General features: G+C 39.6%; 1 protein-coding gene across 7 annotated transcripts; it reads right to left on the reverse strand.

The window, feature by feature from the left end:
• Positions 1 to 762: 762 nt before the first annotated feature.
• Positions 763 to 19,457, reverse strand: znf384a (zinc finger protein 384 a). 7 transcript variants are annotated; one of them, XM_036145837.1, is made up of 11 exons: positions 19,299 to 19,457; positions 17,697 to 17,764; positions 16,719 to 17,052; positions 13,182 to 13,304; positions 12,011 to 12,135; positions 11,848 to 11,924; positions 11,540 to 11,764; positions 7,898 to 8,065; positions 5,798 to 5,876; positions 5,540 to 5,698; positions 763 to 3,218 (listed from the first exon to the last, which is right to left on the reverse strand). In XM_036145837.1, the coding sequence occupies exons 2-11, from the start codon at positions 17,757 to 17,759 to the stop codon at positions 2,820 to 2,822; spliced, it is 1,752 nt and encodes a 583-aa protein (XP_036001730.1). In that variant the 5' UTR covers positions 17,760 to 17,764; positions 19,299 to 19,457; the 3' UTR covers positions 763 to 2,819. The 7 variants fall into 7 exon arrangements, with proteins under 7 accessions (XP_036001730.1, XP_036001727.1, XP_036001729.1 ...); XM_036145834.1 differs by having other exon boundaries at positions 12,011 to 12,165; XM_036145836.1 differs by lacking the exon at positions 19,299 to 19,457 and adding an exon at positions 18,948 to 19,292 and having other exon boundaries at positions 12,011 to 12,165.
• Between the last annotated feature and the right edge of the window lie 3,263 nt (positions 19,458 to 22,720).

Raw genomic sequence — 22,720 nt, forward strand, 5'->3', positions numbered from 1 at the left:
AAAAAAAAAAACGTAATCTCGCTGAAAATTTAATTCATAAAACAGAAAGTTTTTTTATTATTTAAATTATTGATTAAAAATGATCATGTTTCTTTAAAAGTTTGGTTGTTCTTTTGGATTACCTGGATGCCTTAAATAAACAGGGATACAATTACTAAATGAATTGAAATATACTTTTTATGCTATACATTTCTTATGACCATTCATGTTTAGTGTTTGACTTTTCTGGTGAAAAAAAAACACTGACCGGTAGTTTAAATAAAATCTTATGCATTGATTTGATTCTATTTCATAAGCCTTATACCTGGTAAATAAATAAATATATTCTAGAACTTGGCAAATATGTTATCCTACAGATTTCAAAATATTGTAACGTTCTCCTGATTAAAGATCGCCAAAACATGAACTCTATAATGTAGACGGTAAAAACAATTGTTCCCTTTGACATTTAATGCAAAGTCTTTTTGCATTAAATTGATTAACAATCTACTTATGTAAAACCTCGGAAGATTAAAATGGAGAATGTCAAGCAACCATGAGTCTGACCTGTTTTAAACAGTTCCAGTTTTCATCTGTAAGTGATAATTCTGTTTAAATTGGACATTTCTTACAAAAACTGCTACTTTTGCTGATCTTAAAGTTATTAACGTGTAGTCAATGTGTGAAAATTACATGTTTACAGTTATGACTCTCACATCTGTCCCAGTGACGTTAGAGGTTTCAGCTGAAATAATAATAATTAAAAAAAAATCAGTCGTGGCCTTTTGTCATAAACAGTTTTTGAATTTTATTCTCCATAAGGGAAGAAGAAACAGTCCGTTCAGATGAGTAAGAGGTTTAACTGTGCGTACAGTATGCAAGAGTTTAACATAGGTCAGTTCAGAACTGCTTACCAGGAGCATTGCTAGGTTATTTTTTTTTTCCATAAAAAGACACAGAGACAGACTAAGTTGAGTATACATGAGGACCGTCGGCTTGTTGCACAGGCAGCTAGAACCTTCTGACTGGATGGAGACGGCTAGCGCTGTCCCAGGTCACCTTTTAATCTGATGCTAGTTTAACATGTTAGGAGTGGCTTCATTTTACACAGCACCATAAATGATATATTTAAAAAAAAAAGAAGTCAAAATAGGTTTACGGTTACATTTCTCTGACAATTTTCATTTATTTTCTGTATGAAATGAAAAAAAATATCATGCTTTAAATGAACCTAAAGCAACAGCATTAGTACTAATTAGATCGTTTTAGCAGCCCTGCTTATTTTTAACAGGCCAAAATAATAAATCCTCATCATAAATGTTTTGTTAAAAGAGAAAAGCTGCATGTTTTTAATAAGAATTTGTATCAGAGCTTGTTGGTTTCTGTCGTCGACCTGAGACACGGTCTGTTTTTATATATTCTGTACACGAGACATACTTCCCTTTTACAGATGGAAAACAAAAAAAAAAAAGTCTTTTCTACCTATTTTATGTACAGCATACAGCAATAATGCCTCAGAGTGAGTATACTGTGGATAACATTTGCACTAGTTAGAACAAAAGTAATAATATGTATGAAAAGTTGCTAAAAATAAACAAAAAGGTCGATAACAGTACCTCTCAGCCGTGTTTATCACACAATCATTATTTCCCATCTATCGCCCCCCCGGTGACCCCCGGAGGAGCGAGGAGGCGTTTAAGCTGCTCCTCCCAGGATAATAATAAAACTAACGGGAACAAACATTTCCTTCCTGTCGCTTCCATGCACTCACTCTGCTGACTCTCTGTGTTCCTCTGTTGGTAGAAAAATACAAACATGATTTATAGATATTTAAAAAACAGAACAAAAGACAAACGATGACAAACATAGGCGTGAAGTACGAGCTTCATCAAGTGCTTTCTGTAGGACTCCCCCGTCCCGCTCTTCTCTCTCTCTCTCTCGTTTTTTATTTCGCTCTGCTGCAGATCCCATCGGGTTCAGAACATTCCTGTAGAACCCGGGTTCTGTTGCTCAGGACTTCAGGCTCCCAAAACCAAACGGTTCCCCCCCCCCCCCCCGACTCCTCAGATGTGACGTGGATTTGAAGATGGATGTTTGAAGTACATGTAGAAAGTTTCTAAACTGAAAACGTTCTCCAGACGGATCGGGCGACCCGATTTCTGGGTCCGTTCGCATTTCTTCACCGTTTCTGAACGATCACTTTTCTCAGTTCTTCCTCATTCTGCTTTTCTCAGAGTATTGGGAATATTTTAAGAAGAGTTTAATCTGGGTTCCCCCCCCCCCCCGCCACCCTGTGAGTTATTCATCTGCAGAGAGTCTTGTTATTTTTCATTTTACAGATCATTTACAGCTGCTCGTTTTACAGCGAAAACAAAACATTAAAGATGAAACTTGAGCTGCAGATTTATTTGTGAGTAAGTTCCCAATTTCAAAGCGAAAATGTGATTTTTTGAGACAGAAACGTCCGGAGCCGTCCTCCCCTCTGGGAGGAGCCAGAACTCGACCTGCTGGAGATTATCTGTAATCTGAGGAGCTTGAAGTTGTTCTCAGCTTCAGAACCAGACCTCTGCCTCCTGATTGTGTCGCAGCGTCACATCGATCCCTTTAAAATCGTCCTTCAGAGCCACTAAAGCCGACCCCGCGGCAGCCAGAGGCGGGCGGCTGATGATGAAGGTAACAGTTTCTCCTTCCTCAGCCACGTTTCTTGTTTTTTTTTTTTTTTATTGATTACTTTAAGAAGACGGTAAAGATGAATGAGGTGAATCAAATGGAGCTTTTTACACTGCGGCCTGTTGGTTCTGTCCCAGGCGGAGCGGGTCGGCCGACAGGCGGGCGCGGCCTTACGAGTTCATGTGCTCCACCTGGATGGCGGACGTGGACACGGTCAGACACAGGTCCTTATGGGTCACCGGCAGCTCGCCCACGCTGACCGGCTTGTACTGGATCTCATTGGCCGACACCGTCTTGTACTGGTGCAGGTCGAAGGGACACGGCACCACGCCCTCAGAGGGTTGCTGGCTCTGCTGGTAGCTGCCCGGCGGCCCTGGGTTCTGGTTCTGATTGCTGTTGTTTGGGTTGTTCTGGTTTTGCAGCTGGCTCCCTCTGCCGCCCCCCCGGCCTCGACCGCGGCCGCGGCCCCGGCCGGGCGTCAGGCCCTGGGCCTGCTGGGCGGCTACCGTCGCCGCCACGGTTAGCGGGTCGGGGTTGTGCTTCCGCATGTGTTTCATCAAATACGTCTCCTGCAAAAAGACCGAAACAGAAATTAAATTTTTTTTTTCTGGAGTAAAATGTTATTTTGACTTTGAACAGCAGCAGAAACATGAATTCACTAGTTCAGACGAGAGGATTTTATCAGAAAATAAGAATATTTATCAATATCCGCTGCAGGTCCACCAGGTTCTGCAGAAGCTTTTTCCCTGCTGCCATCAGACTGTTGAACTGCTGTTGAACGGCTGAACTATAAACTATAAACTCTGCACAACATTTGCATATTTGCACACTTTGCATCTCCATCTAGCATTATAAATGTTACCAAACTCTTAGTCCTTAAAAGCATCCTTGCACAACCCAATCCTGCACATTCAATGGTTTGTGTACTGTGACCTTCTCCTGCATTGTTTACATTTCAATTGTTTTTATAGTGTATTTTAAATCTATGTTCACTTTTAAATCTCTGCTCCACCTAAAAACTGTAATCTAACTTTTACTGCAATTTACAAAGCTGTATGCAACGAAATTTCGTTCTGTACGCACTCTGTGCATACAAAATGACAAATAAAGTTGTCTAAGTCTAAATTAGTCTAGACTGGTAATTATAATGGAGGACTTTTCTTTGCTAAAGGCTGAATTTCACTAAATGCTAAACATGTTTTATTGCTCAGATTCAGCGTTTCTGTTCACCTTTTATGTCAAAACTGTCGACTTTTCCAGAATCTAATTTACAGACCGATAAATAAAATTTTAAAATCAACACAAGCATTTAAACGCTCCTCACTAGCAGTGAAAAGTTTGGACACACCTTAGTCATCCAGTGGCTTTACTTCATTTTTATTACTTTGTAAATCTTAAATACAAACTGAAGGCATTAAAACTGAGAAGCAAGAGACGATTACATATGAAGCTAACAATTTGTTTTTAAATAATTCAAAATGTCTTTAATATTTTAGCTTCTTTAAAATATTTTGTTTTTTGTTTTGATCGCTGCTTTTCACTCTCAGCCTTCAATGGAAGAGTTTCATGATCCTTTTCGGTGCAAATTTTCAGTCAACAACAAAGAGGCTGAAATCGGAGGCAAAGGGACTTTCAATCAGTTCTTTCTGTAAAAGTTTCGACGCCCATCCAGGAGTTTTCGTCATTTCTGGCGGCTCACACTTAGCAATCTGCGGCTGGTGCGCTGCACATGGAGGCCCATCCTCAGTCAGATGCTAATCAGTGACCCACCCGCCTCTGTCCCGGGTCGTTAGAGGCGATCTCTGGTGTGAGTGGAGGACTTGGTCACCTGAATGATGATGAAACTGCTCATAAAGCCTCGTTAGAATGAGTTTCAGAGCAGAGCTCTAGATGCTTGAAAGCTGAAACTATCCTCCCCTTTTGACCAACATGGCCTCTTTCACACCATCTGTTCTTTCTTAAGGTTCCCTGAGCTGCTCCATGTTCTGCCTTTGGGATGAACCAGTTTTTATCTGAGAGTTTTATTAGGTTGGAAATTTACTGGTAACATGTTGTGTTTGGAGAAGATTCTCCTGAGTTTCTCAGAAACTCCTGACAGACATGGTAGGGCAGGACAATATAGAAATAAAGGATATCGATAAAATAGAAATCATATTGATCGATATTGATAATTATCAACAAACTAAAAACACATATTTTAAAAGGGTTCCTGGGTCTGCGTTGTGATTGGTTAGGAGGATGTAATGATGTAATATTAACCTACATGATTGGCTAGAATGCAGAAGGAAGGAAAATTGTTATTCTATTGAACTTTTTAATTACCTTTCTTTTCTATCATTAATATATATCTATTAGGGCTGGACAATGTAGAAATAAAGCATATCGATAAAATAGAAATCATATTGATTAATATCGATAATTATCAACAAATTAAAAACATATTTTTAAGTGCAGGCCTGGTAATTTTATGCTTTTGTTTAGTGACCTATTTTCAGATAAAGACACAAACACTGAATTCAAATTCAACCCATTTTTCAACCAGCTTTTCACCAAAACTGCAAGTTTTTTTAAAAATTAAAAAGAAAGCGTGCTCTCTGAACTCTTTAAAGGGGCGGAGCTTGGTTCCTGGGTCTGCGTTGTGATTGGTTGGGAGGATGTAATAATGTAATATTAACCTACATGGCTAGAATGCATAAGGAAGGAAAACTGTTATTCTATTGAACTTTTTATTGACCCTTTTTTCTATCGATCGATATATATTGTTATTGAATTATCGTCCAGCCCTATCACAAGTGATGAAGATGAAGCATCGATCATCTGTGCAGAAAACCATCTCAGATTTGGATCCAGTCACAAACACAGAGATGAAGCTGAAGGTCTGAGGACGTACCGACGTGTAAGATCTGTTGCAGAGGCCGCAGGAGAACAGCTTGGCGTGTTTGACCGTGTGTGTGGACAGGTGGACCTCCAGGCTGGCGGCGTCTGTGTAACCACGGTTACAGTTGTGACACTTGAAAGGCTTGTCTTTGTTGTGCTGCCGACGGTGAGACTGAGAACAGGAACGGGAGAGAGGAGGAGATTTAAGCCAAAAATGTGTTGGAGAGGATTTCATGAAGCGATGAATGGATGCAGGTTTTTTTTTACTAACCTGTAGGTTGGACAGCTGAGTGAAGGCCTTCTCACAGCCAGGATGGTTACACTTGTACGGTCGGTCACCGGTGTGAATCCTGAGGAAAGAATATGACAAGATTAGTCAATATTTACAACATTTTGCACAAAAGTAAAACTTAACCGGAGGTTCCTGCAAAATAACAGCAATAATATTTATTATCACTTATTAATATTTCACCCATTCCTTTGTCATGTTCGCGTTTGTTCTGCTTTCACTTCCACAAAACTATTTATTTAGGTTCACGTCTCCACGGCCGACCCTGTATGTCTGTAGTTTCCTGTCTGTAACGGGTTCAGGTGGATTAGAAAGCCAGAAGATGTGGTCAGAATTATCAAGCTGTGCAACAAAACTATTATAAACTCACCTTTAATTAATTAAAGTCCAGTTAAGCCTGTTTAGATTTCTCTGAATGTAAATAGGTGAAATAAATTGCAATACAACATCATCTTTTCTCCCAAATTTGATACATTTACCAGGGCTGCAGCTACAGATTATTTTAGCAAACCATTAATCTATTGAATATTTCTTTGATTAATCTAAAAAGAGATACTCTTAGTAAATTAAGATACCCGGTAAACAAATGTTTTGAACTTAAAACTGACCTATTATGCTTCCTTTTAAACAATTAGGGCAGGACAGGTCTATATAAAACATTTTTGAACAAAATCATTCTCAGATAAAAACATTTCACCTCCCCAGTTTAGTCTTTTTTAAGCTCCTTTCAGAAAGAGTTTAAACTCGCACTTTATACATGAAAATGGCTGCAAACAGATGCACAACAACACAGCAGTGCGTGTCTGACCCTGAGGCTGAAGAAGTGGATCCTGCACGGGCGGCATGGCAGCAGCAACGGGTTCTGAACGGTGAATAAGTCGCCTGTTGTTAAAAACCACGTTTCTGCAGCGTTAAACTATCCTCTTATATCTTCACAACTGCCTAGAAACATCTGTCTATAAGTTTAATTTTTTTATGAAGTGTTGGTTTGTGTAAAAAAAAAAAAAAAAACTTCTAGGAGTCATTTTGGTTGTTTTATGTCAGATGAATCTGAGAAAAAAATAAAATGCTAATAACGCTAGCGTCCCTATAGGATTTACAATGCAAATTAGCATCATGCTAATGTGTACACACTTTTTCAGCATGTATTGATGCAAATGTTAAGTTTTGTATGTGATTTATTCCAATAATAATTACAACATCATTGTAAGATGTGATATAAAAATGTGTTACATTTTTGTACCCGCCGATTGTGACGCAATAATTTTTTTTTTTTTTTTTTAAACGGATCGTTTTTCAGACACCAACAAAAAATTGATTACTGCATGGACGGTTTTTAGAGGCAGCAGAGACTCAAATGGAATAACAAAAAGGTGTAAAAAGAAAATTTTTCATAATAGGTCACCATTAAGACAAAAAAAAAAAACAATGATTGCACATTTTATATGCATTATAAATGGCAAAAATAGTCAATTCAATGCCCACAGTATGGCAGGCAATTTAACTATTAAGTACATATTATGTTTATATATATATATATATATATATATATATATATATATATATATATATATATATATATATATATATATATATATATATCCCTGTTTAGCAAAACAGTAAGGAATATGATTAAAGCTTCAACAATAATTTTGCTAATTGATTAATCTGTTGATTCTTTTTAATATTCTTATTAATCGGACAGCGAATGGCATTTAATAGGAAATTGTGAATTTAAACCAGGGGAAGCTATAACTGCCACTTGGGGAGTTCTGATTCAAGCTCATTTATGGAAAAAAATTTTTGTACAGTTTTGGTTTAATTGCTGCTCTGGGTGGCGTGTTTTCCCAGCAAACAGCAGGTTTTAGAGTCTGTATAGGGCCAGTTTACGGTTATTGGATTATTAAATTAGTTGACGATTATTTCAAAAAAGATCGATTAATCCTGTTAATTATCTCAGCCCTAGCTTCTACGAACCAAGCCGTCCCACAGGGATTAATCGTCCTCCACGAACCCGCTCCAAACATGCACACACAAGAACACAGGTGATCAGCGGCAACCCAGCCCCGCCCATGCCAGTACCGTGTGTGCTGCTGTAGGTGACTGAGCTGCCTGAATGTTTTCTGGCAGTAGGAGCAGGTGTAGGGCTTGGCCCCCGTGTGGATGCGGATGTGCTGCGACAGGTAGCTGGAGTTGGCAAACGACTTGGAGCAGTGGGGGCACTTGTGGGGCTTGGCCTCAGTGTGGTTTCTAACACGGAAAGCCGGGGATCGGAGGGGATGGAGGGAGGGAAGGGGGGAGGGGGGATGGAGAGAGAGAAACACACAGAGAGAAAAAGAGAGAGAGAGAGAGAGAGAAACAGCGAGAGATTTTTAAGCTACAGCATGACCAAACTTCCCGACGAACCGCAGATGAAATCATGCGTTGAAGTTTAAAGGATGTTTGACAGTGTGCTCTTTGTGCTGCGTCTGAGTTGTGAAAACACAGAACAAACATACAGCAAGCACAGTCACGCTTCCCTTTCTCTCTCTCTCTCTCTCTCTCTCGCTCGCTCGCTCTCTCTCCATTTGGTGTGTCCTGCAGTAAGTGGAGTGCATCTCTGTCAGACGGGTGGAAAAGCAACAGGAACCTTGAGAATCAGGCGTTGCTCTGATTAAAGCATTCGGTGTATGAAGCCGGAGCGAAGCAGTGAGGAAAATAAAGAAATGAACGCGAGGCGACGAGCTCAGACAGAAAATTAAACAATCTGCTGGGATGAAGGCAGCATGAATGAGTGGAAGGTGGATTTATCAATCGCAACTTCATGCATGATTAGTAAAATAATTAGTAGTTTTGGATTAGTTATGGTTTTCTATATTAGTCATGCATTATTAAATTAATGTACAGTCACCATTTAAAGCACACCCAGCTAAAATAGTTAAATATGACTCTTATGTATAAAAATAGATCGGCAGACGGGGAGCTTTTTTAAACACCAGTAAACCTACAAAACAATTAATAATATTTTTGGGTGAAGCTCCAGATTTAGAGGACAGTCAACATCAGATCTTCACCATGAGACACTTTTCATAGGTAGAAAAGGATAAATGTGCTTTTTAATCTGCTATTTGCATCAGTACCAGAGTCTAAATGTGTGCCATCATCCCTTTATTGCAAAGAGGGAATTAAAAGTAAGTAGAATTTTCTTAAAATTAGTGTGTTTTCTGTTTATTTGATCAGGTAAAAAAGACTTTTTGCCAATGGAATAAGTATTTTTACTCCTAAAATAACATAATTAGAGATTTAAAAAAAAATGATGGAGATGAATTGTTCCTATTTTAAGTGCAGAAAAAAGGTTGAAGAAATGGGCTTTTCATGTTAAAAGATTGTTTACAGGTCACCCCTGTTCCAGAAACATAATCTGCACTTTTTCATATGTTTTCGTATTTAAACTTTAAATTTAAGTGAACTAATAATAGAGAATCAGTCTTCAGTGAAGAAGGAAGGACGTCTGAAGAAGTTGTGCAAGACAAAGGATTTTATGGGGAGGAGCCAATCAGGTTTTAAGATTAAAGTCTGAAACATTCAGGATTCTTGATGGTACAGGATTAAGGTCAATGGGTGCAGATTCAGCTTTAGTCTTTGTTATTTTACGTTTTCTGCGCTGTAACACAGCTGTCCTACAAAGATGTGATAGGATGATACAAGCAGGTTTAATCTGTTGAAATATCCAATAAAAAGCTTTTCTGTGAGGGAGAATTTCTGCCTAACGAGCTTCAGGCATCCTGAGCTCAACAGACTAAGGTAGTTTAACGGCAGCAGATCCCCACAGCTGACCCAGGGACCAGGGCAGAAGATGCTTTAGGCAACACAGGAGGCTGGAAGCACACATTAGAAACACAGGAGGGAGGAAATGGACACTGTAGAGCAGGGCTGTTAAACTCATTTTTATATTGAGCCACTTTGGCATCATGAAGTCATTAAAAGGGCCGGTTGCACCTGTATAGATAGTTTCCTAATTTGATTTCAGTTCACATAGAAATATATTTAAAAAAAATCACAGTAACATAAAAGTAGCACCTTTAGGCCCAGATTATACAGTTTATCTGCAAAAATAGTTGATATTGGGGTGAGTTACACTTTAAACTCATCATTCTGCATCACTTTTTCTCTTCTTGGACATTTCTGGGTTGTTTTAATGTGTTGTGGGAAAAACTGACATCTAGTGGCAAGATGCTGTTACTACACGTAAAAAAATCAATATTCACTACAGGAGGCACAGTTTTAGCCACTTTATACAATTTAAAAGGATATATACCTCTACTTTATGACATTATATGCCTTTTTTCAGCTCCTGGGGGCTGAATAAATTGCCATGATGTGACAGATTAGGCCCGCGGGTCTTTGAGTTTGACACATACTGTATAAGAACCCTTATATATTAGTTTGATTACATTAAGCCTATAAACTGGGGAAAATCTAAAAGGTAGGAAATTATTCTACTGAGTATTTTAGTGTTTGTTGGTTTCCAGCAGCTTTTCTAGCAGAACAGAGAAAAGACCAAGAACCCAGCGTGGACGTCATTTATCTGATGGGAACAGCGGTGAATTTCACATGCAAGCCATTCCTGCTGACCTGACACAATCCGCAAGTTAATTTTTAATGCAGAGGGAAAAAAAAAAAAAAAAGAAGCATTTCTGCTCTGGACGATCATGCAAGAAACGTGACAAAATGCAACGGATGAAATGAGGGTTGTGATTATGGGCTGCGTCACACACACTTCAGCTCACAGGGGGCTCCTCCGGCCCAGCGTCACAAAATGTCTACGTTTGAAACCTTTGGCGCATTTACAGTTTGCAAAAAAGTGTGACCAAATGAAAGTAACAGCCGGAGAAATTTAGAGCAGGGACCCAGAAATGTTGAGGGAAGGAACTGCTGCAGTTTGAGAAAACCTCCTCAAATCAGCTGACCTCCATAACATGAAATGTCTCATTGATCCAATCAGAATTAAGTCCATTTATGACCTTTAGAAGGCGATGATTCGACTGTGCACTGCAAAAAGGTAACTAAAAGTAAGTAAATTTTTCTTGAAATGAGTGTATTTTTTTCTTGATTTGAGCAGGAAAATAAGATTATTTGCCAATGGAATAAGATTTTTGCACTTAAAGTAGGAACAATTCATCTCCATCATCATTTTTCAAGTACAGAATATCTAATTATCTTATTTTAAGGCTATAACTACTAATCCCATTGGCAAATAGTCTTATATACCTGCTCAAATCAAGAAAAAATACACTAATTTCAAGAAAGTTTTACTTACTTTTAGTTCCCTTTTTGCAGTGTGCATAAAGAGCTGAACACTGTCAACCTTATTCCAACAGGGTCTGCACTGCAAAAATGGATCTAAAAATAAGTAAAATGTTCTTAAAATGAGTGTATTTGTCCTTGATTTGAGCAGGTAAAAAAGATGATTTGCCAATGGAATAAGATTTTTGCACTTAAAATAGGAACAACTTATCTCCATCATCTTATTTCAAGTGCAATATATCTAATTATCTTATATTAGGGGTTAAAATACTCATTCCATTGGCAGATAATCTTATTTACCAGCTGAAATCAAGGACAAATACACTAACTTTAAGAACATTTTACTTATTTTTAGATCCATTTTTGCAGTGTGAAGGTTTGAAGCCGACTGATCCCCCCCCCCCCCCCAAGAGGCTGTACCAGCGGCGGGCCCAGTACCGTGTGTGCTGCTGTAGGTGGCTGAGCTGCCTGAACGTTTTCTGGCAGTAGGTGCAGGAGTAGGGCTTGGCCCCGCTGTGGATGCGGATGTGCTGCGACAGGTAGCTGGAGTTGGCGAACGACTTGGAGCAGTGGGGGCACTTGTGGGGCTTGGCCTCGGTGTGGGACTTGGCGTGAATCTGCATGTCCGACTTGCTGAAGAACGTCACCGCGCACATCCGACACCTTGTGAAGAGACGGTAGACGGTTAGACACGAGCAGGACTGGACGGAGCAGCGCTCTCTGTAACCTAAATATCACGGCAGCACCTGTAGGACTTGGGTCCGTCTTTGCTGGTGTGGTCATCCTCGTCGTTTGACAGATCATACGGGTCGGCGGAGTGGTGCTGCAGCACACCAGGAGCAAATCATGAGGGTAAAAACTCGAATACGCTGCGTTACCAAGACGACCGTCCGAGCAGAGGAAGCTCACCTGTCCGCCAGCGGCAAGATGGGCTAAAATCAACGCGTCGCTTCCTGGAGGCAGGATCCCGCCGATTCGGCTCATCATCTGTTTGCTCTTCCTGCCTCGCTTCGACGGCGTCTGCATGACGACGGCTGGAGGAACAGAAACATCCTCCTTCTTATCTGGAAAAACCACCAAGAGGTTTCATTCGCTACGCTTGCAGGTAAACAGACAAGAGAGGAAAAAAAAAAAAAATATGCCCTGAGGAAATTATGAGAGAAATGTTCTTTTACGAAATGAAAGAGAAAAAAGAAATACAAGAGAAACTGGAACAAAGAACAGAAAAGATGATGCAGCTGCATTTCTAAGCCTAAATAAGACTAATCTTAAAACTTTCCTTTGTGACAAAGCTTCTAGTCAGAGTGGCTCATGTTACTCTGAGCTATCTCTATAGTTATGCTGCTATAGGCTTAGACTGCTGGAGGACATCAGGGTCTATTTCTCTCACTCTGCTGAGTTCTCCTACTGCTCTCCAATCTGCATTGTTTGTTGTTATTTCAGCTCTTAACTTTTTTTTCTCTTTCTTTTTTCTTCATAGAAGGTACACCTGGTCTGGCGTTCTGGTAGCTGTGACATCATCAGGGGAGGCAGATCATCCACTATTACCATCTACCATAGAAAGTACTCCTGGGTCAATGTGAGCTTCTGTGCTTTCTGTGTCTCTGCTCTGTCTTCTCTACCATAGAAAGTACTCCTGGGTCAATGTGTGCTTCTGTGCTTTCTGTGTCTCTGCTCTGTCTTCTCTAAGCCCCAGTGGGTCGAGGCAGATGAGCGTTCACACTGAGCCTGGTTCTGGTTCTGTTGGAGGTTCTCCTCCCTGTTAAAGGGGAGTTTTCCTCTCCACTGTCGCTTCATGCATGCTCAGTATGAGGGATTGCTGCAAAGCCATCAACAATGCAGACGACTGTCCACTGTGGCTCTACGCTCTTTCAGGAGGAGTGAATGCTGCTTGGAGAGACTTTGATGCAATCAACTGGTTCCCTTATAAATGAATTTTTTTTATCAATCTGTATAATCTGATTGATTTTGACTTTGTAAAGTGCCTCGAGATGACATGTTTCATGAATTGGCGCTCTATAAATATAATTGAATTGAATTTAATTAAATGAGTCGGGGGCGAAGTGCCGCGGGGCGCTACCTGTGTTTGAGGGGTGCACTGCAGACACGATCATGGTGGTGGCAGTGGGGGGTCCAGTTACAAAGGACTGCGTGGAGGCTGTGGGTACCAGCGTGCCCTGAGGGGTGGTGATCACCAACCCCGCTGAGAGGAAAGACACACTGTGAAGCGGCGGTTTAAGACGTTTCACCACAGCTAAAAATGATCTAACGTGTAGAGAGGAGACAGAAACTTCAGGTTTCCATATAGCTGTAAATATTTTCAGTATGAAACACTGTTGAATATGTATTTATATCTATTTTGTCTGCACCATCAACACCAAGTCAAATTCCTTGTAAGTGCAAACCTACTTGGCAATAAACTTGATTCTGATTTTGAATATGGAAGTAATAATATGATTAGAAATTAGAAATCAAAAAAAAAAAACTTTCTTCACAGGGATGATCACAAACGTCTCCGTTTAAATCAGGCACACATGCCTTTAAATTGAGTAGATTTTCTGTTTAATTTAACGGATGACAATAATACGGAAGCCTGTAAGTCCAAATAACCGGAGAGATGCATAAATAGAAAAGTACAAGATGGAAAATTTTGCTCTGATTTGAACGTCAGTATTTCAAAACACTGTTTTGTGAGTTTTTAATTGTCACCAGGTGACTATGGACCAGTTCAAGCACTGAGTAAATGCTTAGAAGAAATCAATGCCTGGATGTGCCAACATTTTCTTCAGTTGAATAAAAACAAAACAGAAGTAATAATATTTGGACCAATAGAGGAGAGATCAAAAGTTAGCACACAGCTTCAGTCACTTCAGCTAAAAACCACTGATCAATCTGAAATCTGGGAGTAGTGATGGACTCAGACCTGAACCTCCAAAAGCATCTAAAGACAATTATAAGGTCAGCTTTCTATCACCTGAGGAACATTTCCAGGATTAAAGGACTGATGTCTCAGCAGGATCTGGAAAAACTAATCCATGCGTTTATTTTTAGTAGAATTGATCACTGCAACGGTGTTTTCACAGGTCTGCCTAAAAAGTGGATCAGACAGCTGCAGCTGATCCAGAACCTGCTGCCCGCGTCCTCACTAAGACTAAGAACGTAGAGAACATGGACCCGGTTCTGAAGTCCTCACTAAGACTAAGAACGTAGAGAACATGGACCCGGTTCTGAAGTCCTCACTAAGACTAAGAACGTAGAGAACATGGACCCGGTTCTGAAGTCCTCACTAAGACTAAGAACGTAGAGAACATGGACCCGGTTCTGAAGTCCTTCCATGGCTCCCTGTATCTCAGAGAATAGACTTTAAAATCCTTCTGTTAGTCTATAAATCCCTGAATTAGCACCTAAATCCATCACAGACTTGTTATCAGGGCATCAACCCTCCAGACCACTCAGGTCTTCTGGCTCCAGTCTGCTCTGCAGAACCAGAACCAGAACCAGAACCAGACATGGAGAAGCAGCATTTAGTTCCTATGCTCCACTGATCTGGAACAAACTCCCAGAAAACTGTAAAAGTACTGAAAGCCTGAGTTCCTTTAAATCAAGATTAAAAACGCATTTGTTTAAGATTGCCTTTGACTGTTCTAGTTAACTGAATCACCACTTTTTTGTTCTTTTTTTCTATCTACATTTTATTCCTACTTGTTTTTATTCTGTTTTATTTTGCTATATTTTAATCATGTAAAGCACTTTGCATTGTCTTTGTACTGAATTGTGCTATATAAATAAATTTGCCTTGCCTTGCCTTGCCTAATTAAAAGAAATGATTGTCCATTTAGGTTTTATTGTTGATTTTCAGTTGTTTGTGCATAATTTATAGAATCATGGTTAATTACTGAAACCACTGGTTAATACTTTCCAGAGCTGCTTGGATTATGCTTTTGAACATAAATGCGACCGTATTGCTTTTCTTCGTTCTCCTCAAATTGATATTGTACGCGCTGATTAGGACCGCAGGAATATCAAATTATTAATGTTACAGAGGCTGGTCTGGGCTGCAGTACAGTGGATCCTCTAAATATGAAAGCTTTTGAATATTTCCAAATAGGAACAGCTCAGTTATGAATTATCTTTAGAGAACAAATCCTGAGAAAGAGCCGACCCCCCTTTGTTGATCCTTCATCAGTACCACAGAGCCGGGGCCGCTCCATGTGTTCCTGGTACATGAACACATGTTCTCCTCTGCCTGGGGATCATGATGTTTGTGTTTATAACCAGTTTTATTGGATGCTATTAATGCTGTAATTTATGATTGTGACCTTAGCATTTAGGGGTTAGAGCAGAGCTGGGCGACACGGACCAAAAATAATATCTCTATATGTTTAAAATCTTGATATATTGCCCTGCCATAGGTTAGAGAACACATAATACAGCGGTGTCCAAACTTCTCAGTACATGGGCCAAAACTGTCAAGTCAAAGGAACTAAACGGCCAAAAAAAAATGAAATCTTTTTTTTTTTAAACTATAAAAGTTATGATATTAATTTCTTACATGCTCTACAAAATATGATAATTTTAAATAAATTATTAGTCAGATGTTTTGTCGAAAACCAATGTGTTAATTATTGTAGATGTAAAAAAAATGGTTTTGCTCATTTGTTGTATGAAAAGATGCTCATCCACTTTGCAAATTATTTAATTTTACTCTTTAAAATTTTTATTTAAGTTTTAATCCAATAAACTGAACACTTTTTGGTTTAGAAATATAAGAACAGTATTTGGGTAAATTGTTCGGTGAATTTTAATAATTGAATTCAAAGCAGATTTCAAGACAGAAAAGTCTGCAATTGAGTAACTAAATATCATTGGATAGATGTTACTGTGAATCAAAGAGAATGTCAAAAGTGTGTTTATTAAAACATACTTTGTGTTGTACTTAACATTTTCAATTGTAAGATTGACTTTAACTTTTTTTTTTTTTTTTTATAATTTTGCCTTAATTAAAAACTAAAATCTTCCATCTGCATCAGCCATCTATCCTGGTGGACCAAATATTTGTTGAAATGCAGTTGAGAATCAGTAAAGGGGGCAACAAATGGCCAATTTTGTGCACAATGTGCTCAAAAATCAGTTAAAATGTGTAAGTATGACTTTGGTTAGCAACAAATCCGCTCCTCAATGGATATTAGGAGCATTACGGTACACTGTCACTACCTGATAGGACCCCTGAGCTGTCTACCAGACTGCCTGACTGTAATGTCTAAACTAGAAGTGCATTAATGTAAGGCAGCCTGGAGTACACGCTAGCAACAATAAACCTAGTAAGTTAATTCATTATAAAAGTTTATTTTGGCCTGATGTTAGAAACAGGGCAGCGTAGTCCAGCTACTCTTTCCTCCTCACAGAGACGTGGAGGAGAGGATAATATAATATTTAGTCCGCCTTATAACCCGATTTGCTTTATGGTCCGAAAAATACGGTAACTGCAAACTACTGAAGCAGATTTATCGTGTTTATATTTTCTCTCAATCCAAAGGAATATTAACAAACATAATTAGAAACTGATGTCAGATTTAATTCAAGTGAGAAAAAGCCAAAAGCTTTTTTTTCCTCTCACCTGCAGTCATGATCCCAGTGGAAGGAACCGGCACCACCGTCACGTTCTGGGAGGTGTGCGACTGATGCAGATGTCCCCCAACGCCACTCAAGCTGGCGTTGCCGCTGTTACCTCCTCCTCCTCCTCCGCCCCCCGACGTGTTCCCGCCGCCTTCCTGCTTGGGGACCACGCGCACGCCGCCCCCTGCGTCCACTGAACCCGGGATTGCGAGCACGGCGGTGGGGTAGTGGGGGGACGAGGTGGAAGACGCGGAGGAGTGAGGGAAGGGGGGCGCGTTGCCCTTGTCTGGACCCAGCTGCTCCTTGGCCTTGTTGAGGAACATGGCGTTCTCAATCTAGACAGCAGTGAAAGTATAAAAGGTGGAGCAATAAAGGGGCGGGGTGGTGTGATGAGGGTAAAATGAGGACGACAGAGGTGGAGGAATAAGTCAGGTGAGAACATTGAAGGAAGATGAAGAATGGAGAAGGTTGAAGCAACAGATGGAAATGACAAAAAAAGAAGATGTCAGACAAGAGCAGATGGAGGGAAAATTAAAAAGGTCGACAACGGCAGAAAATATGTTAAGTATGAGGAGAAGAAGAGTTGGTGATGGAAGCCGAGATGCGATAGAAAATGACACAATTTAAGTTTAGACGGGCGGGGAGTGAAATGAACGAGTTGACCGGTGGGGATCGGTGAAGAGGAAGGAGAGAATAAATGAACGGGAGACAAGAAAAGAGGAAGGCACGGTGAGATGCAAAAAAAGCCAAAAAAAGGGAGGAACAGGAACAGAGAGAAAATGAAGAGATAAAAGAGGAGAGGGACCGGAGTGATCATGTGATCAAGCGAATGCATCGAGAGACATTACAGAAGACTTCAGGGTGGGGAACAAATGCATCGACAGAATCCTTAAAGCAGCTCTACAAAACAGTCAACGTGACAATCCCATCATAACCATCAGCATTTCAAGACATTTCCAACAATAAGGTTTGTCTCTACCTGTCCTTGTACAGTGGGGACGGGAGACCAAAAGTATGACGAGTTGAAATGGGAATCGTCCATTATTTCTGTAATTAAAAAGCAACACACTTAGAAAACACCTGTCCTTCCCCTCTTCACTGATTTCTTTTCTTTCTGTTCTGTTACATGAAAGGAGAGACCATGCATGGCTGTGTTTTTTTGTTTTTTTTTCACATCTTAGCTTGTTTCTTTTCAATGCAACCCGACACGTCCAACATATGAACTTAAAATTTAGCAGCTCAGTTGAACAAGAACAAAAAAAAACTCTCTTTGAAGATTCATTTATGTGAGATTTGCGAGGAAGATGTGAAAGGAATCAGGCAAAGATGTTCATCCCAGGCAGTAATAAGTCACAGGAGGCCAGAAAAGCCAGAATTAAATTGGTTTTAGCGCCACAGCCCATGCACTTCTTCATTGTGATCCTCCACAAATAAGTTGCCGTGAAAATGCAATCTTGCACAAGTTGCGAGCGAAATTAAACCTGTATATTATTATTAATTTTTTTTAAATCCATACATGTTTTTTGCAACACGTCATCATCGTTGTCCTGCGTCGCCATGCATTTGCATGTTATTTCTGCACACATATTGCTGCGAAAACGTAGCTCTGAGGTGCAGATTTCTACGTGAACAACTGGGATGCCATGCATAGTCATATCACCTCCATCCACACCTCACAAAAAGGCATGCAGGTAGTTACGTGTTAGTAAAGCTTAATTTATGGGTTATAACGGGAAAAGAGACCGGGAAGCCCATGGAAAATAGACCCGACCAAAACAAATACTGCCACATTTCATGCAGCTTTACTCTGGGCATGTTGTTTTTTTTTTTATCTCCCTCCTAAACTCTGCTGCAGCCAATAAATAAAAAATGGGGAGTGACAAAAAAAGTCATATTAATTAATCTCCCGTATGCCTCATATTATCCACACCCCCGCTTTAAAAGCAGCTGGTACTTTAAAGTCGATGTTTCGGTAATCTGAGAGCCATTTTTTAACGACAGGGCACAAACTGGCTCCAAAACTGTGGCACAGCTAGCAGCGGGCTAATGCTAGCGGTGACTGAGGAAAGCCTGCGGAGATTTAAAAAAAAACATCGGTATAAACTGTCATAAAATCGGATGACATGGGGTTGCTTTGGTGTGTTTTGCTGCGAGCTGGACGGGCTGCTGCCTCGGCAGCTGAGCTGTGTTATCTGGGTAACACACACAAACATGGCTAACGCTAACTTGCCTCCATTAATTTTCTCCCTTTTGTTCGTTGGCTTGTTCAGTCAAGCTAAAACTGGAGGCCGGAGTGTGTTCAAACGCTCAGCCTCAGTCCCTACGCCTCCATTCCTCACTCCCTGCTCATCTCGCTCAGCGAAAATAAAAAAAAGAGAAAAAAAAGTGTTGAATAAAAAAAAAAAAAAAAAAAAAAAAAAAAAAAAACAAGACAGGGGAAAAAAAAAAAACCGTTGACCCCGTTGCCTCTGTAGGAGACGCAGCTTCATGCAGACTTCCGGCGACGGGGACGACGGCGCTCTCAGACAGACTGAAAATAACAATTCATTTACAACCGAATTATGACTCCAGAGTTAATTACCGGTGAATTGGACTCCCTTTCAACCCCCCCGAAGACTCCTCGGGACGGGACAGTGGGGAAACTTTGTCCAAATCCGCCCCTCAAAGCTCTCAGAAATGCCTTTTTTTTTCTCCCTTCGGTTTTTTTCTCTTTTTTTCCCTCCAGTTCTTTTCTCGCGAGCAAAGCCGCGCAATTCTACAGTTCCGCTTCCGGTCAACCCTTTCAAAATAAAAGTACAAACGTGACATAAGTAAGAAAACGCATCTGTTTCATTTAAACGGTGCCGGTCCTGTATATTATTATTAAGGTGTTTACTATTATATAAATATTATTAATATGTATTTGCATGTTTGCGAACAAATGTTTTAAACACGTGGTGTCGTTTAACTGCACGAGAAATTATTTTCAAAATAAAATTCCGTTACTTCCGGTATGACACTGATTGAAGCTAGATGTTTTTACAAAACTGATAATGTTTAGATGGCGTTTCCGGTGTATTCTTTATCACGTTTTTCTGCAGGACTTTGGGTAATATTATGGTATATAAATTGAAATATTTAGTATTGAAACGTACAGTGTAAAATTCTGACCTACCCGTCTTTCTTCCCAAAAAGGTTAAAAAATAAAACAACAGGACTTTTTATTTAAATTTTTTTCAACCTTTTTGGAATGATCATGACCTATCTATCTATCTATCTATCTAACCCCCTTATTTTGATTCCCCTAAATGAAATCCAGAGCAACCCAAAGCCCTCAGAAGTTATCTAATTAGTAAAACTCAATGTGTTATTTAGTCTCAGACAGTACAAATCCAACTGTTCTGTTAAAGCCTCAGAGATTTGTTAGAGAACATTAAAAAACAACCATAATCATGAAGACCAAGGAACACAGCAGACAGCTCAGGGATAAAGCTGTGGGGAAGTTTAGAGCAGTCAGGTTATAAAACAATATTCCAACATTTTTAACATCTCACAGAGCTCTCTTCAACCTATCGTCTGAGAATTTAAATAATACGGAGCTAATGCAAACCTCTGAAGACATGGATGTCCGCTGAAACAGACAGGCTGAGTGAAGACTCTGGAGGAGCTGCAGATATTCAGAGCTCAGGTTTGAGATTGGCCAGATTTGTGGAATGCATAAATCTGGTAGACGCTTTTCTTCAGCTGTGACAGAGAAACTGAGTGGGTAGGAAGACAGGAAGCAGTAATCCTAGAATAAAACCTGTTTGAAGCTGCAAAACCCTTGAGAATGGTAGGAAGGTTCAACAGGACAAAACACGCAGCCAGAACTACAGCAGAATGGTTTAGATCGAAGCTTCTTCATGAATGGCCCAGTCAAAGTCCAAGTTTTAATCCAAATGATAATCTATGGCAAAACTTGAAAATTGATGCTCATAAATGCTTTCCATCCAACCTGAGGAGGACTAATTTTAGAAAGACAGATTTGATTTCATGGCAAATATAAGGAAAAAATTCAAAGCTGATTGAATTTTTTCCCTTATAGAGACACACCCACTTCATTTTTGTTCCTTGTTTAACTCACGAGCTGCAGAGTGGATCAGCTGGTAGCCATGGGTTCTAACCTGGGGTTTTTCTACACGGACTTTGAATGTTCTCTCTGGGTACTCTGCCAAAAACATGACTGGTAGGGTAACTGATCCAAACTTCCTTTAGGTATGAGGCACTGTGTGCATGGTTGTTTATCCTGTAATTCTGTGTTGTCCTGGGACTAGTGGTCTGTCCAAGGTGTACCCTGCTTCTCACCCAATGAGGACTGGTGATAGGTATGTGCCCATCAGACAAATTGATACAAAAGAGAATCATACTTATTTGTGTGTTAACTGTTTTAAGAAACTGCAAAGACTTGATTGGTTTCCTTTTGTAAATTTATTAAGTATATTGGATACAGGATGGTAGATTTTATTAAAACACAAAATACCAGAAATGCCCTGACATCAATAACATTTACCAAGGTCTTACTATCCAGTCTGTGAGAGTTTTATATTCAAGAGAGAGCTTTAATAAACCCACGCTAGATTTAACACATTTATTTGCACATAGAGCTTATCTTTAAGGTTGGTTAGGGTTATCCAAAGTTAACACTCAATGCTACATGGACACTGTATCAAATATATTCTGCATAAAGGACATATAATCCACATTTGAGCTGTGAACACGACAGATGAACATTTCCAGCCAACTTTGGTGACTCTGCAGTGACGCTCGCCTGCTGAGTCCTAGCTATAAACATACACCGTTCCTAAGAATACAATACAGTACGATTCAAGTGTAATAGGTGCTGAAGCATGCGTTAAAACAGCAGTGGTTGCCTTCAGATAAATAAAACATAGCACTGAAAAGCCATTTCCGTACGCCTGGCTCCAGAGTTTACACACAACGAAAGAAGCGGCGGGATTAGAGGAGGAACAACAGAGGCGGCGATATTTGGAATACGTTTTGCATATGGCTCCTTAAAAATAAATTCACAATAAATACAAATAAATACTGTAAAATAAACAGAGCTAGAAGCAAAAAGGGTTCCGACTTAAATGAAATTTTACAGGTTAAACTCACTTGTGTCACTAAAACGAACCCGTATACGTAAATTTAATGAAGTATTTCATGCAACCGGTCCAATACTTGAGGTAGAGGCTGAAGGTGAGACAGATGTATGATTTAAGGCATGTTAGGGGATTTTGTAGAGACAGAAGCGTTGTTTCAGAGTGAAAATCTGTGTTTTTCAGGTATAGATTCCTTAAAACGACACAATATGTTGAATATACGTGGAAATGGTTTGTAAAACAAGCACATTACAGCAACATTAAGGGAAAATCTGTCTGTCATTCCCAATGAAGACTGTAAATTCCCATTAATGTGCATCACATCAGGGCCAGATTTATGAATTTTACCTTTTTATTCAGAGTCTGGGCTTCCTGTCTCAAATATAGTTAATTTTATTACCCCCATGCAGTGTTCTACCTTCAACAATGTTGGATTTTTCTTCTATATACTTTAACTTCGGCAGAATCCGCCTGTTTAAGAGCTGCTACATAACTCACTAAAAGGAAGCTTAACTGGAAGCTACTCCTGTTAGGATCTGATCTAGTTTTTATAGGTTAGTGGAATCAAACCTGAGACTTGTTAAAAGCTGAGGGTAAAGGAAAAAAAATACTTACTAAAATTTAAATTTATTTATACATTTATGTTTTGCTCAACCACAATCCTTGAGTAAAGAAAAACAAATTTTATGTAATTTGAAGTTGCTTATACGTTTTAATTTTTAAAAGTGGAACAACTTCCTTCTTCTAAGCTCCTTCAGTAAAAGGCTTTATTAAATAAAATCCACAATACCAGCTAAGTGTCCTGATTGCAGAGCGGCAGCTAAAGACAGGAAACCTGTTGCAGAAGACGTGTTTGCATCACATAAAGTCTGATTTAAAGTGT

The sequence above is a fragment of the Fundulus heteroclitus genome, chromosome 13 (assembly GCF_011125445.2).
Source record: "Fundulus heteroclitus isolate FHET01 chromosome 13, MU-UCD_Fhet_4.1, whole genome shotgun sequence".
NCBI lineage: Eukaryota > Metazoa > Chordata > Actinopteri > Cyprinodontiformes > Fundulidae > Fundulus > Fundulus heteroclitus.

Coding starts and splice junctions, on each gene's coding strand:
- znf384a (XM_036145834.1), bottom strand. CDS start 17,759: ATGGACGATTCCCATTTCAACTCGTCATACTTTTGGTCTCCCGTCCCC. Junction 11,925..12,010: donor ATCTTGCCGCTGGCGGACAG/GTGAGCTTCCTC, acceptor GGTGTGCTGCAG/CACCACTCCGCCGACCCGTA. Junction 11,765..11,847: donor GACGGACCCAAGTCCTACAG/GTGCTGCCGTGA, acceptor TCTCTTCACAAG/GTGTCGGATGTGCGCGGTGA.